This window comes from Schistocerca serialis, chromosome 3 (assembly GCF_023864345.2).
Source record: "Schistocerca serialis cubense isolate TAMUIC-IGC-003099 chromosome 3, iqSchSeri2.2, whole genome shotgun sequence".
NCBI classification, from domain to species: domain Eukaryota; kingdom Metazoa; phylum Arthropoda; class Insecta; order Orthoptera; family Acrididae; genus Schistocerca; species Schistocerca serialis.
In genome coordinates, this window is record NC_064640.1 from 481393843 (window position 1) to 481417163 (window position 23321).

The following is a 23321-nucleotide window of genomic DNA, read 5'->3' on the forward strand; positions in this document are numbered from 1 at the left end:
GGGAATTAGTGAAGTTCGGTGGCAGGAGGAACAAGACTTTTGGTCAGGTGAGTACAAGGTTATAAATACAAAATCAAATAGGGGTAATGCAGGAGTAGGTTTAATAATGAATAAAAATATAGGAGTATGGGTAAGCTACTACAAACAGCACAGCGAACACATTGTTGTGGCCAAGAAGGACATGAAGCCCATGCCTACGACAGTAGTACAAGTCTATATGCCAACTAACTCTGCAGATGACGAAATTGAAGAAATGTATGATGAAATAAAAGAAATTATTCAGATAGTGAAGGGAGATGAAAATTTAATAGTCATGGGTGACTGGAATTCAGTAGTAGGAAAAGGGAGAGAAGGAAACGTAGTACGTGAATATGGATTGGGGATAAGAAATGAAAGAGGAAGCCACCTGGTGGAATTTTTCACAGAGCACAACTTAATCATAGCTAACACTTGGTTCAAGAATCATAAAAGAAGGTTGTATACATGGAAGAAGCCTGGAGATACTCACAGGTTTCAGATAGATTATATAATGGTAAGACAGAGATTTATGAATCAGGTTTTAAACTGTAAGACATTTCCAGGGGCAGATGTGGACTCTGACCACAATCTATTGGTTATGAACTGTAGATTAAAACTGAAGAAACTGCAAAAAGGTGGGAATTTAAGGAGATGGGACCTGGATAAACTGAAAGAACCAGAGGTTGTACAGAGTTTCAGGGAGAGCATAAGGGAACAACTGACAGGAATGGGGGAAAGAAATACAGTAGAAGAAGAATGGGTAACTCTGAGGGATGAAATAGTGAAGGCAACAGAGGATCAAATAGGTAAAAAGACGAGGGCTAGTAGAAACCCTTGGGTAACAGAAGAAATATTGAATTTAATTGATGAAAGGAGAAAATATAAAAATGCTGTAAATGAAGCAGCCAAAAAGGAATACAAACGTCTCAAAAATGAGATTGACAGGAAGTGCAAAATGGCTAAGCAGGGATGGCTAGGGGACAAATGTAAGGATGTAGAGGCTTATCTCACTAGGGGTAAGATTGATACTGCCTACAGGAAAATTAAAGAGACCTTTGGAGAAAGGAGAGCCACATGTATGAATATCAAAAGCTTTGATGGAAACCCAGTTCTAAGCAAAGAAGGGAAAGCAGAAAGGTGGAAGGAGTATATAGAGGGTCTATACGAGGGTGATGTACTTGACAACAATATTATGGAAATGGAAGAGGATGTAGATGAAGATGAAATGGGAGATATGATACTGCATGAAGAGTTTGACAGAGCACTGAAAGACTGAGTCGAAACAAGGCCCCCGGAGTAGACAACATTCCATTAGAACTACTGACAGCCTTGGGAGAGCCAGTCATGACAGAACTCTACCATCTGGTGAGCAAGATGTATGAGACAGATGAAATACCCTCAGATTTCAAGAAGAATATAATAATTCCAATCCCAAAGAAAGCAGGTGTTGACAGATGTGAAAATTACTGAACTATCAGTTTAATAAGTCACAGCTGCAAAATACTAATGCAAATTCTTCACAGATGAATGGAAAAACTGATAGAAGCCGACCACGGGGAAGATCAGTTTGGATTCCATAGAAATGTCGGAACACGTGAGGCAATACTGACCCTACGACTTATCTTAGAAGAAAGATTAAGGAAAGGCAAACCTATGTTTCTAGCATTTGTAGACTTAGAGAAAGCTTTTGACAATGTTGATTGGAATACTCTCTTTCAAATTCTGAAGGTGGCAGGGGTAAAATACAGGGAGCGAAAGGCTGTTTCCATATTGTACAGAAACCAGATGGCAGTTATAATAGTCGAGGGGTATGAAAGGGAAGCAGTGGTTGGGAAGGGAGTGAGACAGAGTTGTAGCCTATCCCCGATGTTATTCAAGCTGTATATTGAGCAAGCAATAAAGGACACAAAAGAAAAATTAGGAGTAGGAATTAAAATCCATGGAGAAGAAATAAAAACTTTGAGGTTCGCCGATGACATTGTAATTCTGTAAGAGACAGCAAAGGGCTTAGAAGACCAGTTGAACGGAATGGACAGTGTCTTGAAAGGAGGATATAAGATGAAGATCAACAAAAGCAAAACTAGGATAATGGAATGTAATCGAATTAAGTCAGGTGATGCTGATGGAATTAGATTAGGAAATGAGACACTTAAAGTAGTAAAGGACTTTAGCTATTTGGGGAGCAAAATAACTGATGATGGTCGAAGTAGAGAGGATATAAAATGTGGACTGGCAATGGCAAGGAAAGCGTTTCTGAAGAAGAAATATTTGTTAACATTGAGTGTAGATTTAAGTGTCAGGAAGTCATTTCTGAAAGTATTTGTATGGAGTGTAGCCCTGTATGGAAGTGAAACGTGGACAATAAATAGTTTAGACAAGAAGAGAATAGAAGCTTTCGAAATGTGGTGCTACAGAAGAATGCTGAAGATTAGATGGGTAGACCACATAACTAATGAGGAGGTATTGAATAGAATTGGGGAGAACAGGAGCTTGTGTTGCAACTTGACTAGAAGAAGGGATCGGTTGGTAGGACATGTTCTGAGACATCGAGGGATCACCAATTTAGTATTGGAGGGCAGTGTGGAGGGTAAAAATCATAGAGGGAGACCAAGAGATGAATACACTAAGCAGATTCAGAAGGATGTAGCCTGCAGCAGGTACTGGGAGATGAAGAAGCTTGCACAGGATAGAGTAGCATGGAGAACTGCATCAAACCAGTCTCAGGACTGAAGGCCACAACAACAACACCCTTAATTCATGACCAGACTCATAGCAACAATATGGAAAACTAGAAGAAATAAAAATGTATTACATACATCAGAATTAATACTTATGTGAACACTTTCATATTACCAATGTTAGAGTATTTGAGCAATAATACACTATGTGATAAAAAGTATCTGGACACCTGGCTGAAAATGACTGACAAGTTGGTGGCGCCCTCCATCGGTAATTCTGGAATTCAGTATGTTGCTGGCCCACCCTTTGCCTTGATGACAGCTTCCACTCCCGCAAGCATACGTTCAATCAGGTGCTGGAAGGTTTTTAGGGGGATGGCAGCCCATTCTTCACAGAGTGCTGCACTGAGGAGGAATATCGATGTCAGTCGGTGAGGCCTGGCACAAAGTCGGCAATCCAAAACATCCTAAAGGCATTTTATAGGATTCAGGTCAGGACTCTATGCGGGGCAGTCCATTACAATGATGTTGTTGTGTAACTACTCTGCCACAGGCCTTCCATTATGAACAGGTGCTCGATCCTGTTGAAAGATGCAATTGCCATCCCTGAGTTGCTCTTCAACAGTGGGAAGCAAGGAGGTGCTTAAAACATCGATGTAGGCCTGTGCTGTGATAGTGCCACGCAAAACAACAAAGTGTGCAAGCCACCTCCATGAAAAATACAACACCATAACACCACGACCTCCGAATTTTACTGTTCGCACTACACACGCTGGCAGATGACATTCACCAGGCATTCGCCATACCCACACCCTGCCATCAGATTGCCACAATTGTACTGTGATTCGTCACTCCACACATGCTTTTCCACTGTTTTATCATCCAACATTTACGCTCTTTACGCCAATCAAGGCATTGTTTGGCATTTAACAGCGTGATGTGTGCCTTATGAGCAGCTGCTCGACCATGAAATCCAAGTTTTTTCACTTCATGCCTAACAGTCATACTACTTGGAGTGGATCCTGATGCAGTTTGGAATTCATGTGATGGTCTGGATAGAGATCTGCGTATTACACATTATGACCCTCTTCAACTGTCGGCAGTCTCTGTCAGTCAACAGATGAGGTCTGCCTGTACGCTTTTGTGCTGTATGTGTCCCTTCACATTTCCACTTCACTATCACATTGGAAACAGTGGGCCTAGGGATGTTTAGGAGAGTGGAAGTCTTGCGTACAGATATATGACACAAGTGACACCCAGTCACCTGACCGTGTTCGAAGTCCATGAGTTCCACGCAGTGCCCCATTCTGCTCTCTCATGATGTCTAATGACTACTGAGGTCACTGATATGGAGTACCTGGCAGTAGCTGGAAACACAATGGACCCAATATGAAAAACTTATGCTTTTGGGGGTGTCTGGATACTTTTGATCACATAGTGTATAACACTGCAGTAACAAATAGTTTACATTTATGCTTACATTGAATGGCTAACTGAGTTGAATGATAAAAACTCGCTCCTATACATTAAAAAATTCTCTAATTGAGTAGAATGGCTTTTGCACTACGTATTCCTTCAGTTTGCTCTTGAACTTTGGTGTTTCAGGAGCAAGACTTTTGTAGGCACTGGGCAGAGCATTGTAAATTTTGATGCCTGTATAATTTACCCCTTTCTGTACAAGGGTATAGTTTGACTGGTTGTTATGAAAGTCCTCTTTTGACCTTGTGTTGTGATCATGACATTCACTACTGGTGTTGAAGAGAGAGTGGTTTTTATTAATGAAACATACAAGAAAGTATACATACTGAGATATCACTGTAAATACCTGCAGCTTCCTAAACATATTCCTGCATGAATGCCTTGGTTGCACAACACTCATTATGCACATAGCTCTCTTCTGAGCGATAAAATCATTTTTTACCAAGGTGTGGTTGCCCCAAAAGATGATTCCGTAAGACAAAAGTGCATGGAAATATCCGAAATAAGAATGTGTCGTAAGAGCTGCCCTCTCTATCGAATACTATTTGCTGCACCACAACCGCCGCATATGGTATGGCAGACCAGTATTCGATTGAGAGGAGGCGAGGTGTACACTGTGCAGCAGTCTAAAATCGATCTCTTGCCTAATGATGATAAAAGGGTCATTTGTGATGACAGGATTGAAACTCTCCCCTACTCAGACTACTTACTTGCAGCGAGAGAGAAGGGGTGGGGGACTCTGATTGAGTGAGAATGAGAGAGAGGGAGGGAGGGAGATAGAGAGAGAGAGAGAGAGAGAGAGAGAGAGAGAGAGAGAGAGAGAGAGAGAAAAGTCTGGAGAGAAGTAGCATGACCCTTTTATCATAGTGCAAGTAATTTTGTGTGTGTGTGTGTGTGTGTGTGTGTGTGTGTGTGTGTGTGTGTGTGGTATAAATATTTATGTGTACCATGTATGCATGTACATACGTACACATAGACCATGTGTGGAAAAAAAGATAAAAAAGAAATATACACACACACACATCATGTGTGAGAAAGAAAAATGTTTAAAAAAATAAACAAAAGAATATTGAATAAGCATAAACATAAAAAAATTTGTATATTTATTTATACCCTATATATGTGTAGCCTCCTTGTACATCTTGCAAATAGAATAGTTTTTAAGTTTTTCACCTGCCGTGAGCCATCTAAGCCAGAATTATTTTTTTAAGTGTATACAGGGCGAGTCACTTAACTATTGCCACCTATAGTAGCTCCAAAAGTATGATAGGAGCTGAAAAGTTTGTGGGACAAAAGTTGCATGGGACAACAGGAGCCATATTATGACGTTGGTTTTTTGTTGTTAGGTGGGGTCACTTCAGAGATATGAAGGTCACCTGTTTTTTTAAATATGATGCTACAGTTTGGTACTTATTTTCTGAAAGCTGCTGTTGGGACAAATCCAATGATGTGTAACAGTAAGGTATTTGAAGGTCAACGAAGGTCACAAAGGTGGCATGGATGTCCATTCACAGAAGGCGTTCCAAATGGTCCATTGGTATTAATGCAGTGCAGCAATCTTCTCATCATGGACTGAGTAGTATTTCTTATCACATCGGCACTTATCGAAGCACATGCTCTGACAATTCTCTCTCGTATATCTTCAGGTGTAGTTGGAACGTCTTTATAAACAGTGTCTTTTATGAATCCCCACAAGAAAAAATCCAGAGGTGTCAAGTCTGGCAAACTAGCCAGCAATGACACATATCCTCCGCAACCAATCCAACAATTTGGGAATTGTCTCTGCAACCCATTTCTAGCCATCAGAGAAAAATGTGCTGGACACCCATCATGTTGATACGACATTCTGTTCCTTGTTGCAAAAGGTATTTCTTCCAATAACAGACCTAATGTTTCTTGCAGGAATGTGGTGTACTTCCTACCATTAAGATTTCCTTCAATGAAGTAGGGGCCTATAATTCCCACACCATACATTCATCAACCACGGCTTTTGGTGTGCAACTTGCCGCAGCCAATATGAATTTTCAGTTGCCTAATAATGCATGTTATACAAGTTAACATTTCCATGGGTTGTGAATGTAGCAATATCAGTAAATAAAATCGAATTAATAAATGTGTCATCCCTCTGAATCTGAAGTTGACCCCATTGGCAGAATTCAATGCAACGCATACAATCCATACTAGTTAATTCTTGGTAGAGACTGATGTGGTAAGGATATCCAGTTGTTCTCAAGTTATCATACACATATTTAAATGTATGACATGGATATCTTTCAGTGCATAATCAATGAATTTCATTGGCATTCTCTGTAACATTAGATGGATACACAATATTCGGTGAACATTTACTATTTGCACGATATACAAGAGAGAATTGTCAGAGCATGTGCTTTGATAAGTGTCAAAGTGGTAAGGGATACCACTCAATCCATTATGAGAAGATTGCAGCACTGCATTGATACCAATGGTCATCATTTCAAACACCTTCTGTAAATGGACGTTCAGTACAAAGTCCCAAGTGACTGGAAAAAGTGCAGGTGATTTCTGTATATAGGATGGGTAAAAGAAGAGACCCACAAAATCTGCAGACAAGTATCCATAACATTGGTTTGTTGCAGAATTCTTGTACATATTCTCAGTTCAAATATATTAAGTCTCCTTGAGATGGAAAAACTTCTGTCCATGAATCGGCATGGTTTTAGAAAGCATTGTTTATGCGAAACTTAGCTTGCTCTTTTCTCACACAATATCCTGCAAACCATGGATGAAGGGCAACAGGCACATTCCATATTCCTAGATTTTCAATAAGCATTTGACATCTTGTCCCACTGCAGATATGTGAGTAGCTCAAAGACTTCATAAGTAACAGAACACAGTACATTGTCCTTGACGGCTAGTGTTCATCGGAAACAAGGGTATCTTCAGGAGTGCTGCATGAAAGTGTGATAGGACTACTGTTATTTCCTATTCACATAAATGGTCTGGGGGACAGTATGAGCAACAGTCTGCATCTGTTTGCTGATGATGTTGGGGTGTCATCATGAAGTGAGTGTAGGAGGATACAAGATGACTTACACAAAATTTCTAATTGGTGTGATGAATGGCAGCTAGCTCTAAATGTAGAAAAGTGTAAGATAATGCAGATGAGTAGGAAAGATAAACCCATAATTTTCAAATACATTATTAATAGTGTGCTGCTTGACAGAATCACATTGATTAAATATGTGGGCATAATGTTGCAAAGCAAAATTAAATGGAACGAGCATGTAAGGATTGTAGTAGGGATTGTAGAGAAGACAAATAGTTGGAAGAATTTTAGGAAAGTTTGGTTCATCTGTAAAGGAGACAGCATATTGGAAATTAGTGTGACCCATTCTTGAGTACTACTCAAGTGTTTGGGATCTGCACCAAGTCAGACTAAAGCAAAACATTGACGAAATTCAGAGGAATGCTGCTAGATTTGTTACTGGTGGGTTCGAACGACATGCAAGTATTATGGAGATGCTTCAGGAACTCGAATGGGAATATCTGGAGGGAAGCAATGTCCATTTTAAGGAACACTATTGAGGAAATTTAGAGAACCAGCAGTTAAAGCTGACTACAGAACAATTCCACTCCTGCCAATGTACATTTCACATAAGGACCATTAAGATAAGATAAATTAGGGCTCATACAGTGGCATGTAGGCAGTCACTTTTCCCCTTGCTGTATTTGTGAGTGGAGTGCTTTAAGCAGTTTGCAATAATATCTATTACTGTACAGTACATCAGTTACAAAATGTGTATTAAAGGTTTCATGCATGTTTCAGAATATGTGTATGAAAATTATTTTGATTATTACCTTCTTGGAATTACATAATAATCCAAAACAACCAATTCAAGATGTGAAGGTGTTTTATTATCATTGCAGTGCAATGATACAGAAACAATATTATTTCAGATCAATAAATTCATCAATATTTATTTTTATTTCACTACATAATTTATGACTCACAGTAACTGTGTAATACTGACAGAATATATTACAATTAAAAATATTTTTAAGTCTTGATTAAATATTATTACAAGGAAATTTCCTTGGACAATATACGTACAACACTGCAAGAAGTCATTAATTAGCTCAGACTCAGACTAGTGACAGTGGATGCTGCTTGCATGGCAGAGCATACCACACAGCTGCTTATCATAAATTGACACAAACAACACAGGAAAGACAATTGTTTCCACAGCCTTACTACATATAGCCTTGGTGGCTTGTAAATAAAAGAGAAAAGTACATTGGAGATAACAGCTGAAGAAGCAAGGGAGAGCGGTGATATAAAAAGGAAGGAAGAAAATGTAACTTGAGGGTTTAGTGAGTATCATTCATTCCTAAGAAACCCCATAGCTCCCAAAAAATCATAAACTTTCCAGATAATACAACAGTTCAAGGAGGTGATACAAAATGATAGCAAATATTCAAAAGTTTCGGGAAGGATACGTTTCAAGAAACTGGACAAAACAACAGAAAAAAAATTGAAAGGGGACAGAAGAGTGGAGGAAACCAAACAACTTATCAACATTAGGAGAAAGAATGAAATTTGCTTACATTCTCATAAAAGAAGGATTATGACACATGAAAAATAAAATATGTCTTAAATTTATTATAAATATCTAAAACTTCTTCTGATTTCTCCCATTGGTACAATTGCTTAAATATGAAAACTAATTAATAGTTTCTGTGTTCATAAACACCATCACTCAGTCACATGTAGGCCCACAGAAAAAGACAAAGACAAAGACACAGACACACACACACACACACACACACACACACACACACACAAACACACACATTTATTTAGAACAAATAGCTTACACACATAACACAGGGAACAATTATGTTGCCTGCAACAGTTAAAAAGACTTAGCATAAGGTGATTTTCAAAACCTAACAGGTATTTTCAGAAGTATTTTGTTTTTGGTAAACTGTCCTAGTAATTTCTGTTGAAGATCCACCAAGACAGTGCACAGCCTCTCAGTATAAATTATTTCAACTATTATCCTGCACATAGAGCCGTGGTTATCTACTCTACATCTGTGCAAGATGTTATAACATTCACACAGTCATATTTGCTACACAAAGAATAACTTTCGATCTAATAGAGACAATAGTCATATGAAAAATGCACAATAAATTAGTAAATATCACATAATAAAATTATGAGGAAATGATCTTCTATGTAACCATAATATATTCAGCTACAATGTAATCTAAAATGCCCTTTATGAGGTCACATCAGTATTTGAATCACTAGTGCTGCACATTTAATGTTTTTCTGATGTGCATTTGGCTTTGGGATGTTTCCTGTTGTACTTAAATGACGAGAAGGTGTAGAGCCACTAATGTACTGAGGTATTGGAATTCTGTTCATTTCTTGAGTCTTCATAGTCACTTTCACTTCCCACAGTATTGTTGCTTGACACAGACTCTGTAGGAGCATTTAGTGGTTGCCCTTCACTAAATTTTGGCACTTCTAGAAGGCTTCTGTTTGCTGCTGGCTGCTGCTGCACAGGCAAGTTACCAGCATTTGCATCTTCAATAGCTTTCCGTAACTGAAAAATTATATCAATATTAATACAATATTGGTGGAAGTGACCACTACTAGAGTACATCAGCCTAAAAAATTAAACATGCTTTCATTTACTAAAAATCAAAAAGAATTTTCAAAACACATAAGAATTTATGAAATATACTAACATCACAAATAAACGTTTTGAACTGTTTGGTACAATTTGGTTTCAAGAGGAAGTGCTCATTGTTCTGATCTGAATCTTTATCTTTGCTGAATGGAATTGTTATATATTTGTGTCTTTTAATATTGCATTAGTACAAATACAGGATTGTCGACATAAAAGTTTTCTGGGTATGGCACTGCGTCATAATGTATAAAACTACTGCTGCTGGTTTCCTCCACTCTTCTGTCCCCTTTCAAACCTTTTTTTCTGTTGTTTTGTCCAGCTGCTGCAACTGTGGCTGAAACGTTGGTTTTTCTCCAGCAGCAGTAGTTTTATATATTATGATGCGGTACCATACCCAGAAAACTTTTATATCGACTGACTCTGGCCGCGGAAGCCTACACAATTATATCAAGAGATTGTTTTGTCTTGTGTATTATTTTGATTCACAATTCTTGTGTGTGTGTGTGTGTGTGTGTGTTGGGGGGGGGGGACTGCACTGGACTTACAGTAATAACATTCTAGGGGAAAGATAATTAAATCTGGTGTTAGTTCGAAAACATCTGACAGAGACTACTCATAAAATTTCATACTTTGATAATTGCTTCATATATAAGTGTTAATGTTCTCTGTCATAATCACTATTTGTCTTTTCTCAAAAAATTGTGGAAGTCATGTTTGCAATACCTACATAAAAATTAGCTCCAGAAAGACATCATGCATTTAACACTACAATAGAAAGGAGTTAAACACAGGTGTATGCATGTATCCAACAACCTGTAAGAGCAAGATAAATGTCTTTTGGGTAATATAGTGGACGTTAATAAAGAAATTGGAAGAACCTTCTGTTGGGAAACTCCTCATATTCAGTTTCAAAGGATTTTTATAGGGAGTTTTAAAATTAATATATTAAGTTATAGTATTATTAATATTAGCATTATAATAGAGGGTACACCAAATATATCTAGACAGAGCAAATATACTGAGGTGCAGGTTTTGCAAAGTTATAGTGAACAATGTGGCAAATTTTCTGTCGTATACCTGTGACTTTTAACATTTAATGCTGCTGAATTATGTCACTACCTTTGCTTTTTTTAAATGATAATCTTAAAATGTTTTTCTGAGGCATTGGATAGAGCCTTTAGAGAGGACTTCAGTGACATAGCATGTGTGGAACTTGATTGTATAATAAAGTAAACTCTTGTGGTATTGTTGGCTGGGAGAACACAAAGTACAAATTCAGCTCCTAATTAAAAGGGTTTTTCTGTCTAGAATGGCACCCTTCCTTCACAAAGTATGAGAGTTGTGTTTGTAAATGTATCTGAATAGTGTAGATGTGTGTGTGTGTGTGTGTGTGAGTGTGTGTGTGTGTGTGTGTGTGTGTGTGTTGGATGATGATGAGAGAAGGGAGAGGGCCAAAAATGACTGCCCTACTGTAAGAAATGTGATCAAACTTGCCACTCAGGTGTGGTTCATGTGTTTATTATTATGAAAGTCACATTAAGCAGTGAAAATGTTGACATTACTCACTGATACATGCAGTAAAACTTTCTGGACAGTCGTTACTGCATGTAGAATTTAATTTGAATTTTTTGCAGCACAGGCCCAGGTTATAAGGCTTTTCATGCTTTGGGAGGTACTGCTGTTTCCTTTTACATCTTTTGTTTTAATATTTCCAACCCACAGTTGAAAGTCCAGAAGAGTTAAGTATGATGAGCATGCACACTATTTCATGTTTCATGAATGACTGAACCAGTGACCTGCAAATGTTCTGTTAAGGTCTTAACATGTGTGCAGCTAATTAGTCATGAGGATCACTATCAAATGGAGGACCTGAGTTCAGTTCCCATGTTTGTCATATTTTATTGCCTGCCTTATTGCTGGGAGGGCATGGTTGTGGCACACTTAGCCTCATGAAGATATCAGAGAAGGTACTTTAAGAAAATAGCAACTTCAGTTTTGGAGAGTTAACAGAACAGCTGGGAGAGTGGTATACTAACTACAGACTACCCCCTATTCTGATGGCCAGTAACCCGTTAAACACAGGATCTAACAGCAGTTTATCAAGATAGCTTAGTCCTCTTGGTTTGGTTGTAGTACGTTAAATCAGTTCTACTTTCAATCATATCTTGTTCAGTTTGAGAACACTTCTGTCTCAGTCAATGCCCCTTTGTTCTTCCTTAATATTTAAAAATTATTGTGAAATTGTGCTATACAAAACCAAGCTTTTTTCTATAGATGTTTGCAAATTTTAACACAACAAAAACATCTACACAATTGTACTCACTGCACAGAAACATTTACTTACCTCTTTCAGTCCTACTACTCCTATCAGTCTTCCAGTGGCAGTGACATAGGCATGATTAATTCCAACCATTGAGAAAAGTGAGTGGACCTTGAGGAGGGAAGTTCTTTCCACCAGCTGAAATGGAGCTGGATCAATGTGACACTTTTCAAAATTTGTGGCTTTCCTCATTTCTTCTTCTTCCCAGTGTTTCTGGTCCTCAGGAGACATGTCTATAACCCTTTCTCGAGGCTGTAAATGTGCAATAGTTCATGACACACCTGGCTAAGACATAAAATGATTTCTATTGACTTTGACTAGCATATCTACAATATTTGGCAGCACTGTGAATTTAATTTTTCGCTTCCATAAGAATAATATTGAACATGCATGCAATTTATCTGTTACAGTTTATTGAAGAAAAATCACATGAAAACAAATCATTCACTTAGCAGCGTCAACACAGCAATAAAAAATTACCATTTATAGATGATACACAAATTTCATAAAAGTTAATATACACTTCATGAGTAATTATTTTTACATCATACAAGAAGTAAAATTCCTAACAGTTTACTTGCTTGGGGAGCTTGTCATTACAAACATGTCACTTGTCTGATTATAAAACTTGGTTTTTTCACAAATTTAGCACCCAAAAGTACAGTATCATATTATATTCACTGATCAAACTTGACAGTTTAAATTGTGAAATCACTAATACTGATATTAAAATAACGACACATTGTTGTTTTGATTAGAAGTTCTTTTGCATTTTCTGTTATTTTTAGATTATCACTTAATATATTGAAAATAGTGGTTTTTGTAAATAATTACAGCATTCAGCTTTATTTCACTCTCAAAGCTTTAGGCACAAAAATTTTTGAAATTCATAACAGCTGTAAATCATAGCCGTGACTTTGTTGACATACATAAATATATTACATCTAAGGATCACCACTGATGCATGCAGTCAATACAACACTAACTTGATGGTTATTAATGATGTAGAGGTTATAACAGCTGTGTAGCAGAAGGATAATTTGATGCCACAGAAGGAAATTTTTATGGATAGCATCGGATTATAAATATATTAATGAAAAATGCAGAACATGGAAGAGAAATGTGCAGGAAAGGTTTCATCGAATGGAGCAGCAATGCTTCCCCATCACTCTAGAAACAAGCAGAATGAAGGCACTGGAAATGAAGAGGAAGTCTGAATTAACAGATGGTGCAGAGGATGATATAGATACTGTGGCTTATGTTACACACAAGAATTATTGTGAAATTTAAGTAAACTACACACATCACAAAAAGTTTTGCATCACCCTGGTTCCCAGAACTCCTGAAGACAGACGTTGACTATGGATATTGTTTCACAGACACAGTCCCTTCGACTGTTCAGAGATGTTACTAAACCCGCCCAAAGATGTAAGCAACCATGGATGAGCAGCACCTATTAGTCGGTGGGGGTCCGACAACCGATGAGTTCCAGTCATTCCACCAGGATGGAGGTACACGGGTCATGTTGTTTGTAGTTCAACCATGCCTAGATGGTCAATACCACAGTTTGATCATGTCCAAATTGCTACTTTGTGCCAGGAAGGGCTCTCAACAAGGGAAGTGCCCAGGCATCTCGAAGTGAACCAAAGTGATGTTGGTTGGACTTGGAGTAGATACAGAGAGACACGAACTTTCGATGACATGCCTCGCTCATTCCGCCCAAGGGCTACTACTGCAGTGGATGACCACTACCTACGGATTAGGGCTCGGAGGAACCCTGACAGCAATGCCACCATGTTGAATAATGCTTTTCGTGCAGCAACAGGACATCGTGTTACAATTCAAACTGCGGCAAGGTGGAGGTTCCCAGATGTTTTGAGGTGGCATAATGTGGGGCTGACAAATTCTGCTGGTGGTCATGGAAGGCAGTGTACCAGCTCTACGATATGTGAATGCCATCCTCCGATCGATAGTGCAACCACATCGGCAGCATATTGGTGAGGCATTCGTCTTCATGGATGACAATTCACGCCCCTATCGTACACATCTTGTGAATGACTTACTTCAGGATAACGACATTGCTCGACTAGAGGGGCCAGCATGTTTTGCAAACATGAACCCTATCAAACATGCCTGGGGTAGACTGAAAAGGGCTGTTTATGGACGACGTGATCCACCAACCACTCTGAGGGACCTATGCCAAATCGCCGTTGAGGAGTGAAACAATCTGGACCAATAGTGCCTTGATGAACTTGTGGATAGTATGCCACGATGAATGCAGGCATGCATCAATGCAAGAGAACATGCTACTTGGTATTACAAGTACTGGTGTATACAGCAATCTGGACCACCACCTCTGAAGATCTCACTGTATGGTGATACAACATGCAATATGTGGTTTTCATGAGCAATAAAATGGATCGAAATGATGTTTATGTTCATCTCTATTCCAATTTTCTGTACAGGTTCCGGAACTCTTGGGTACGAGGTGATGCAAAACTTTTTTTGATGTGTGTATTATCTAAACACCCATTGAGCCTGGTGGATTTGTCTCTTAGACAGCAGGAGTTTAGTAATCTTAATGTATCTAATAGGTGCATTACGTTTGTAGTCCGATATCTAATGTCTATGTTAATATTGCCAAATATCAGATGTCTGCAATTTTTACATCTTAGGAGCATTATTATCAATTTTTTAAAGTTTTATATAAATTATTCTTCATTATTATTAGAGGAGTGATACACTGATACAGATATTAGTTTCTGATTTGGTATCAATATGGCTGAAACTGCTTTTATAGATAAAGAAGTTACATCTAACCTCAATATTCTACATTATATGTTTCTTTGATAAAGATTGAAACACCACAATGCTTCAACTTGGAACTTGGAACCGAGGTGTATTTATTTTTGCTTTATTTTCTCTTTTCAGTTATTAACATAATTTACTCAACAAATAATTGGCATAGCTCTACAACAGGTATTTTTTGAGGCTCTAAGGTGAAAAAAAAAAAAAAAAAAAAAAAAAGCAAGAATATTTGTAATTATGATTACGCACTATTTGTTAATGATAAGAAAATTCTTAGGAAGACTCTGTAAATTATGGCAGTTGTCTTATTTTCAGGATCACCAGGTAAATGTAGCATATTTGTAATGAGCAGTTGGAAGTAGTCAGCAAAGGTAAGGTATGTAAGTAACCATACTCATTCAACATAGTGACATAGGTGGTTATTAACAATAAGAATAATGAGAGACAAGAAAAAAGTAGCCATATAATGGCAGCAAAGTGGAGAGCAGGCATCAAGTGTAATATGCTATCATTCCTCTTAGGCCACAACTCCACTGATGTGAGTAGTTACAAGAGGCAATCAGTAAGTTTTTGTTTGAGGCTGTTGCTGCAGTGTATATGCAATGTAGCACAAATCCAATGTGGGTATATAATCCCCAATGTGTGGGCAGGGATTAGCATTCATGTCTTTCTGACATGCATGCGGTAAACATGGAAATGAGAACTTCAGCGACATTATTCCCAAATGAGTCCATCTGAGGATGACGAATGTGTATGGAGTAGCTTGTCTGTCAAAAGCCGCTGTTTTGTGGAATGCTGCACCAAGTTCCGGGATGGGATGCATGTCACCATATTGCAAATGTCGTAATGCAGAAGTTATGCCAACCAAGGAAGGAGACACTTGAGTACCTACCCTATAGTCCTGATCTCTCTCCATGCAATTATCACACCTTTGGTCTCTTAAAAAAGGCCTTGAAATGTCAATGATTGCATTCAGATAAGGATGTGTAGCAGGAAGGTACAGACTTCTTCATCGGGACATGGTGTTTTACCAAACAGGTATCTTCAACCTGGTGCATTGGTGAGATGATTTCCTCAATGGTCATGGCAATTTTGCCTGATTGGCATACCAACTCTGGAATGCACAGCCTCTGAATGGAAACTTTTTGGTTGCTCCTTATACATGCATCTAGTCATGCTTGACATAGCATTACAAGTGACAAGAAAGCTGTCAGTTTTGCAATAGTAGATGAAGAGACAGCAACTTTGATATTCCATAACATTCCTTTTTTAACATTTTATAATTTATCCTTTATTAAAGAGAAACTGATAATGCTTGTTACACACTGCATGCTTTTAAGTGATAACGACAGGTCTATTACTTCACTCTATCATGATTTACAAAAAAAACTAAATAAGCTGGTCATATTTTCAAGAATGAATGTGCCATCTATGACCACTTTTCAAACTTATAAGGGCTCAAATAGAAGGAACATACACCAATTTCAATCTGAGCATATGAGCTGAAGAGAAATCCAGTCTCTTCTAGATAGATAAGTATAAATATTTTCATTATATTTTGGTAGCATCAGGGAGAAAACACTAAAGCAATGTAATACAATATTTTGTTCATATGCATACAAACTACATGCAATCATTTACAGTAATGAGCCGAAGCTTTATGAACACTGCACACCAGAAGACTGATTGACATCTGCTGGTATTGTGGGCATCTGAAGCAATTTGCAAAATACATAAAAGGAGCAGAGACAAATGGGGAATCATTTTAGCAATGATGCAGGCTGTAGATATGGAAATCCACTGACATAAGTGACTCTGACAAAGGGCAAACTGTTATGACCTGGCATTGTTTTGAGCATCTATGGGAAGTGGTTCATGGACAGTGAAACCACAAGTAGGCAACTAGGTGTTGGACACCCATGCCCTATCAAAAAATGTGGAGGTTGGAGACTTATCCACTCTGCACAGCAGGACAGGAGGCAGTCTGCAGCAGATCTGATGACAAGAGTATATTGTTGGTGCAGGCACAAGTGTTTTGGGATCACACTGTTCAGTCCATGTTGTTAAACAGGGGGCTTTGCAGTAGATGACCCAATTACATCATAAATTATGATTGTAGTGGGCACAGTATCAACAAGAATGGACTGTAGATCAATGGACATCTGTCATTTAGTCAGACAAATCACATTACTTGTTACATCAGTTTGATGGCAGTGTATGATTAAACTGTCATCTGGGAAAACAGCTGCTCAAAACAAGAAATATGGTAAGAACACAGACTGTTAGGACCATTATTATGATGTGGGGGACATTCACTTGGGGCCTCTGGTAGTAATCAAAAGTACCATGGCAGATGTGGACTACATGAGCACTACTGTGGACCTTCTGCATCCTGTCATGCTTGATGTCTTCCCTGATAGTGATTGCATCTTCCAGCAGGAGAACTGTCCATGCCATAAGGCCAGAATCATGCTACAGTCATTTGAGGAGCATGATGGCAAAGTCACACTGATGTCTTGGCCAGCAAATTTTTTTTGATCTGGACGTGAGAGACCACATCTGGGACACTACCAGGTGCCAGCTCCACACCCACAAACCACTGGCCCACAGTTTACAGGAACTGCACGACCTGTGTGCAGACATCTGGTGCTGTATACCTCTGGAAATCTACTAAGGGTCTGTCAAATCCATGACACAGAGAATTGCTACTGTATTGCAATCCAAAGGTGGACCAACACATTATTAAGCACAAGGGCATAACAATGTGGCTCTCAGTGTAAATCACGTAAGTCTATAAGAAGCATTAAAGAATTCAGTTATTCACATATGAATTGTCTAAAGCATTCTCATAATGACTTTTTCATTCTACATAAATGTAACCAATACAACACATTATTCAAAGAAGTAATTTCAAAATAAATGCATCTGTTCTGTTTTGTTTTGGGTTCAATGTTCAACATACAATGGCCACAGCGGAAAGTGTATTCCAACTGATAATCATTACCTTGCTAGGCCACATGTGGTAGTTTGTGCATTGCATTATAAATTTAAACTCACAGACATTGTGTGAGGTCCTTCAATATGCATGTGGTTAAGTTTACAAGTGTGAAGTATAAGTGTAGGAACAGCCTTGATGCTTATTAATAGCAGTAACATTCCTGCCAAGGCCTATTGCATGTTAGGGAAAAAGTCAGTTGTTTTCGAAACACTTCCTTGAATAATTCATTGTTCTTGGACTCTTGAAATACTAAAATGCATTTGGTTATTTTGTACAGAACAAAAAATCACGTGTAAGTGTACATACAATGTGTTTATATTTGTTGTTCACGTTACAGTTAAACTTCTATAGGTTCTTAAATTATGCCTAAGAGTGCAGGTTTACATTTACCAATGTGATTGTATTCTCCTGGTATTATGAAATGATAGGATATGTGTGTAATAGATTGTATATCCTGAATTGATACAGCTTAGCTAAGTCCAGGCACATACATGATACTATAATTTTCAAACAGTATAGAAATATGGCTGCAGCGATTCTGCAAAAACAACTTCTGCACAATTTATTTTCCATCATCTCAGGTCACTGCCAGTAACAAAACTGTACAGTGTCTGGTAGAAAAAGAAAAAGTTCTCAGCTACAGCCTTACATTTCTGTAAGTATTAACATGTTGCCAGCTATGAGAGTGTATTGGTGATCAAGATTTGCACCTTACAATTATGTCTTGGGAAACAGTATTATATTTAAGGTCACAGCACTTATTGGAGTCAGTACAAGATGAATCAAATTTTCTAGATAAAACACCAATAAACATGCCCAGTAGTTAAGTGTGTGTGTGTGTGTGTGTGTGTGTGTGTGTGTGTGTGTGTATGTGAGAGTTTCACAATGTGATTACTAACCAGCTGAACCTTCTTCAAAGCTCTTGGGCTGGTAGGAACAGTGTTAACATGATTTGCTTCATCTGTGGCATCAGTTGCTTCCATTTCCACACCTTCAGGTTCTGGATTAACATCCTGAAGAGTTGCTGATTTTTTGAAAATGGCTTCAAAGGCTAATCGAATTCTGGAAACAAAATATATAAAAAATATAATAGAAATTCAAGAACATTTCTCAAGGAAAATTTTAATATTTTTTTTATGAACACATCAATTCACTGACATAAGACAAGGACAGGGAATAGTTACAAATATCTTGGCCTAACGATATTTTAACAAACTCCCTAAAAGTGCCCATTCAGTGCCATTGAACAACTTCAAATGTACACAGAGAAAATGGATACCATATATATGAAGTAAGCCATGATTTTCTGTTTCTGTTCAATCCCCACCAGTTTATTGTAGTATATTGTGTCTTTAATAGTAACTCAGTCATTACCTTGGTATTAGGTTCAAACACCACACTGTTTTACCAACCTTATTTCTACTGAACATATCATACTCTCATATCAGAGTCAACTCACAAAGCCAGTTACAAGGACACCCACAGCATAATGAGGCACCAAACCATGATGGGACTAGACACTTTTTACATTCACAGATCAGGACAAAAGTTTGCATGTTACTATAATTACAATATCATTGGCTTCTAGCAGATCTCATTACACGTTTTAAGTGAAAACTATGCTACAAGGAGATATTTAATTAGATCAGAAATTAGGTACGGCATATTGTCTTAACTATGATCATAGAGGAGTGGCACACATTGTCATGTAATTTTAAATGTTTTTCTCTATGTATAAATGTAAAATACAGTTTGACACAATGTTTGGTGAACACACAGTATTATAAATACTTTAGATTTTTTTCAGAATCTGCATTGTTCAAGACAGAGGCTCAAAGTCATTAATTACACACACCTGAAATTCTTGTACTGGATAATATGCTTAAGTATTCACCCGTTTTCTCTGTATACATTAGAATTTATTTAATGGCACTGAAAGGGAACTTTTAGGGAGTTTCTTAAATATTGTTAGGCCATGATATTTATAACTATTCCCTATCCTGACATACTGCATGCCAGTACCTTGTGTTATATTACTGAATTGACATGTTCACATAAAAATTATTAAAATTTTCTTTGGAAGAAACGAGGCATATTTATTCATGCGCAACATCTTGCAAGCAGTTGATACAGATGAACAGGTAGATTTTGTCATCCTATTTTTCCATAAGGGGGTTGGCACAGTACGATATTATCAACTACTAACAAGGAATTGATCATATAAACTATCTTTGCTAATATGTTATTGGCTCCATGAATATTTGACTTATCAGAATCTAGTGCATTACACTGGACATTGCACATTTCACATAAACAAAAGTAACACTGCATATGCCTCAAGGAAGCACAATGTTTAATGTTTTCAATATACATGGACAATTTATCATATAGGATCAGCAACAGTGTAAGATTGTTTTCCGTTATTGCAGTTGTTTTCAGGAAAGTATCATCATTACACAAATTTAAGGAATTCTGAAACACTACGTCAAGATTTCCACTTAGTGTAATAAATGCCAGCTCTCTTTAAATGTAGATAAATGTAACATAATAACTATAAAAAGATTAGTGATGAACATCATGAGCACATCACGTATGTACATATTTAGTGATAATACTAAGAAGCAATATGAAATGGGGCAAGCACACAAAATCAGTACTGGCAACAGTGGATGGAAGATGTAGATTTGTTGAAAGGGTTCTGGGAAAATGTGGCATATATGTAAGGAAAAACACTTACAAGACACTCATGTGACCAATTCTCAAATATTGTTCAGATATTTGTAGTCTTTATCAAGTAGACATTGAACGAATTCAGAGATGCATTGCTAATACTATAAGAGGTTGCTACAGCCCACACAAAAATTTAACAGTAATGCTTGGAAAACATTAATGGGAATCACTGGAAGAAAGTTGATGTAGTGCTCATGAAACCCTGCTAGGTACATTCAGAGATGCTGTACTGAAAAAAGACTGTGTGACCATTATGATTGCCTTAATGTGTGTCTCATGCAGGGATCATGAGCAAAAGATAAGGGAGATTAGGGTGTATACAGAGACATATAAATAATCATTTTTCCCTTACTCAGTCTGCAGCTCATGGTCTTGTGGTTAGCATCATTGACACTCAATCGCGGAGCCATGGGTATGATTTCTGGCTGGGTGGGGAATTTTCTCCGCTTGGGACTGTGTGTGTGTGTGTGTGTTTTGACCTCATCATCATTTCCTCATCATTGATGCACAAAAAGTGCCATCAAATAAAGAGACTTGCACCAGGCAGCCAAACTCCCCTGAGGGGGGTCTCCGACCTCGAATTTTACATGCATATTTCACTTTATTTCCTCACTCAATAACTGAACAGAATACAAAAGAAAATTGATAAGATTGGTATGATATACTGTACAATGGTTTGCAGGGTATTTATGTAGCTGCAGAAACATACCAACTAGGGTCTGTCACAACATTAAATTATATTTACATGTGCAGTATCATTTTTCACTCAGAGGGTTTCCACCACACCAGAATTCTAAAACCAGAGGGGAACAGAGTAAGATAAAATGTCTATAGAGTGGGAGTGTGTTAGTAATGCAAACTGTTATCATATTTTTGCCAGAGTTGAAAGCCACATTATGTGAAAAAAAAGTAAGTAACTGAATATTAAACACCAAATCTTTGGCTTTACATGTGAAACATACCCACTGACAGTAATATGTTATAGCAAACAGTGTTAAACAGCCACTATAGTAATTAAGATGCCAGTACTGATGATTTTCAGGCTTCTCATTTAGATCAACAAAGCTTTGAAGACTTACAGTTTTATTAACATCATCTACATTAAAAATAAAGCCGGTTGGTGTTTTTTTAATTTTTATTGGAAACAAATAAGAATATGATTTATTTACAGATCATGCAGATTGCTGACTTCCCTCCACCATAGCAATAAATTACAAGTAACATTCCTTTCTTGGAGGGTGGACCTACATTCTTTTAAAATTTATAAACTACCTCAAACAAATCCAGGATGGAATGTAACAGTATTATGAAAACGAAAGTTGCTACTCACCATATACCAGAGATGCTGAGTTGCGGATAGGCACAATAAAAAGACTGTCAAAAATAAAGCTTTTGGCCAGTAAGGCCTTCGTCGAAAATAGATGACACACACACACTATGCAAATGCAACTCACACACATGACTGCAGTCTCGGGAAACTGTGTGTGTCTATCATCGATGTTTGACGAAGGCCTTACTGACCAAAAGCTTTATTTGTGACAGTCTTTTTATTGTCCCTATTTGCAACTCAGTATCTCCACAATATGGTGAGTAGCAACTTTTCTTTTCATAATACTGTAAACTACCTCAAATATTCACTCACTTCTACCCATGTTTCTTTCCTCATATCCCAAATATCTTTGGTTGTAGATTCTAATGGCTCTTTAAATGAAAATATAATTGGTACCTGCATTTGTGTCAAAACTGGATGGGTACTTAAATTACATTAAAGTCATTAGGTCGGTAAATTCACTCAAAAAGGGGCGGGGATAGATAAACAGACAGAGGGAGAGAGAAAGAGAGAGAGAGAGATGCCCAATATCACCACTGGGTATGATTTCCAGCACTTAGCAGTGATGATGTGGGGCAGCGTGATGTGCATAGAATTGACTGGCTCATTTTTCCTGGAAGATCGCACCATTGGGGAAACCTAGCTTGAGTCAATGTGGGATTTTGGCATACCAGAACTTCAGAATAGACCCAAATTTGGTGGACTGTGGTGGCAGCAAGATGGTGCTCACCCTACTTCACCAACATTGTTTGGGTGTTCTTGCATGAAGTGTTCCCTGAATGCAGGATTGGCTGTGGAGTGGCCAGCCAGATCTCCTGAATCCACCCCATCAGACTTTTCTTTGGGGTTATGTTAATTTCCTTATCAGTGAGCAACATCTGTGTAAACTGGTTGTTCAGGAGTTCAACGGTGTTCCGGTGGATATGTGCAGGAAGGCATGTGAAAGCATCGCTGTGCATTTGGAAGTCTGTGCTGATGTAGAGTGTGTCCTGGTCACCCACTACCTTGAAAATTAATGATTATGTCATAAAAATTACTAACATGTAAGCATCATCCTATTTTTGTAATCCTTACTAGCATGTAATAATAAAAATAACATATAATCAAAAATCTGTCTAAATAAGTATCTTGTACAGCAGTTGAGAAGCATAATGATCAGGCATCAAGAAAGCCTACAGATAAGTGAAGGAGGACAAAGGTTGATACAAGGATCATTCTTCCTCATCATTATGTGCTATTTGATTGAAAGTGAAATGCTAACCTATAAGGACCTTCCTTA

General features: G+C 37.8%; 1 protein-coding gene across 3 annotated transcripts in view; it reads right to left on the reverse strand.

Annotated features, from left to right (window-relative positions):
- Positions 1-8114: 8114 nt before the first annotated feature.
- Positions 8115-23321, reverse strand: part of LOC126470370 (chloride channel protein 2) — a 516483-nt gene continuing 501276 nt past the window's right edge. For 2 of the 3 annotated variants that reach the window (XM_050098185.1, XM_050098187.1), the window contains exons 18-20: positions 18882-19044; positions 12201-12428; positions 8116-9769 (exon numbers count right to left, since the gene is read on the reverse strand). In XM_050098185.1, the coding sequence (XP_049954142.1) occupies positions 9557-9769; positions 12201-12428; positions 18882-19044 (604 nt within the window). In that variant the 3' untranslated portion in view covers positions 8116-9556. Of the gene's footprint in view, positions 9770-12200; positions 12429-18881; positions 19045-23321 lie in introns of all 3 variants that reach the window. The other variant, XM_050098184.1, reaches the window with a different exon arrangement.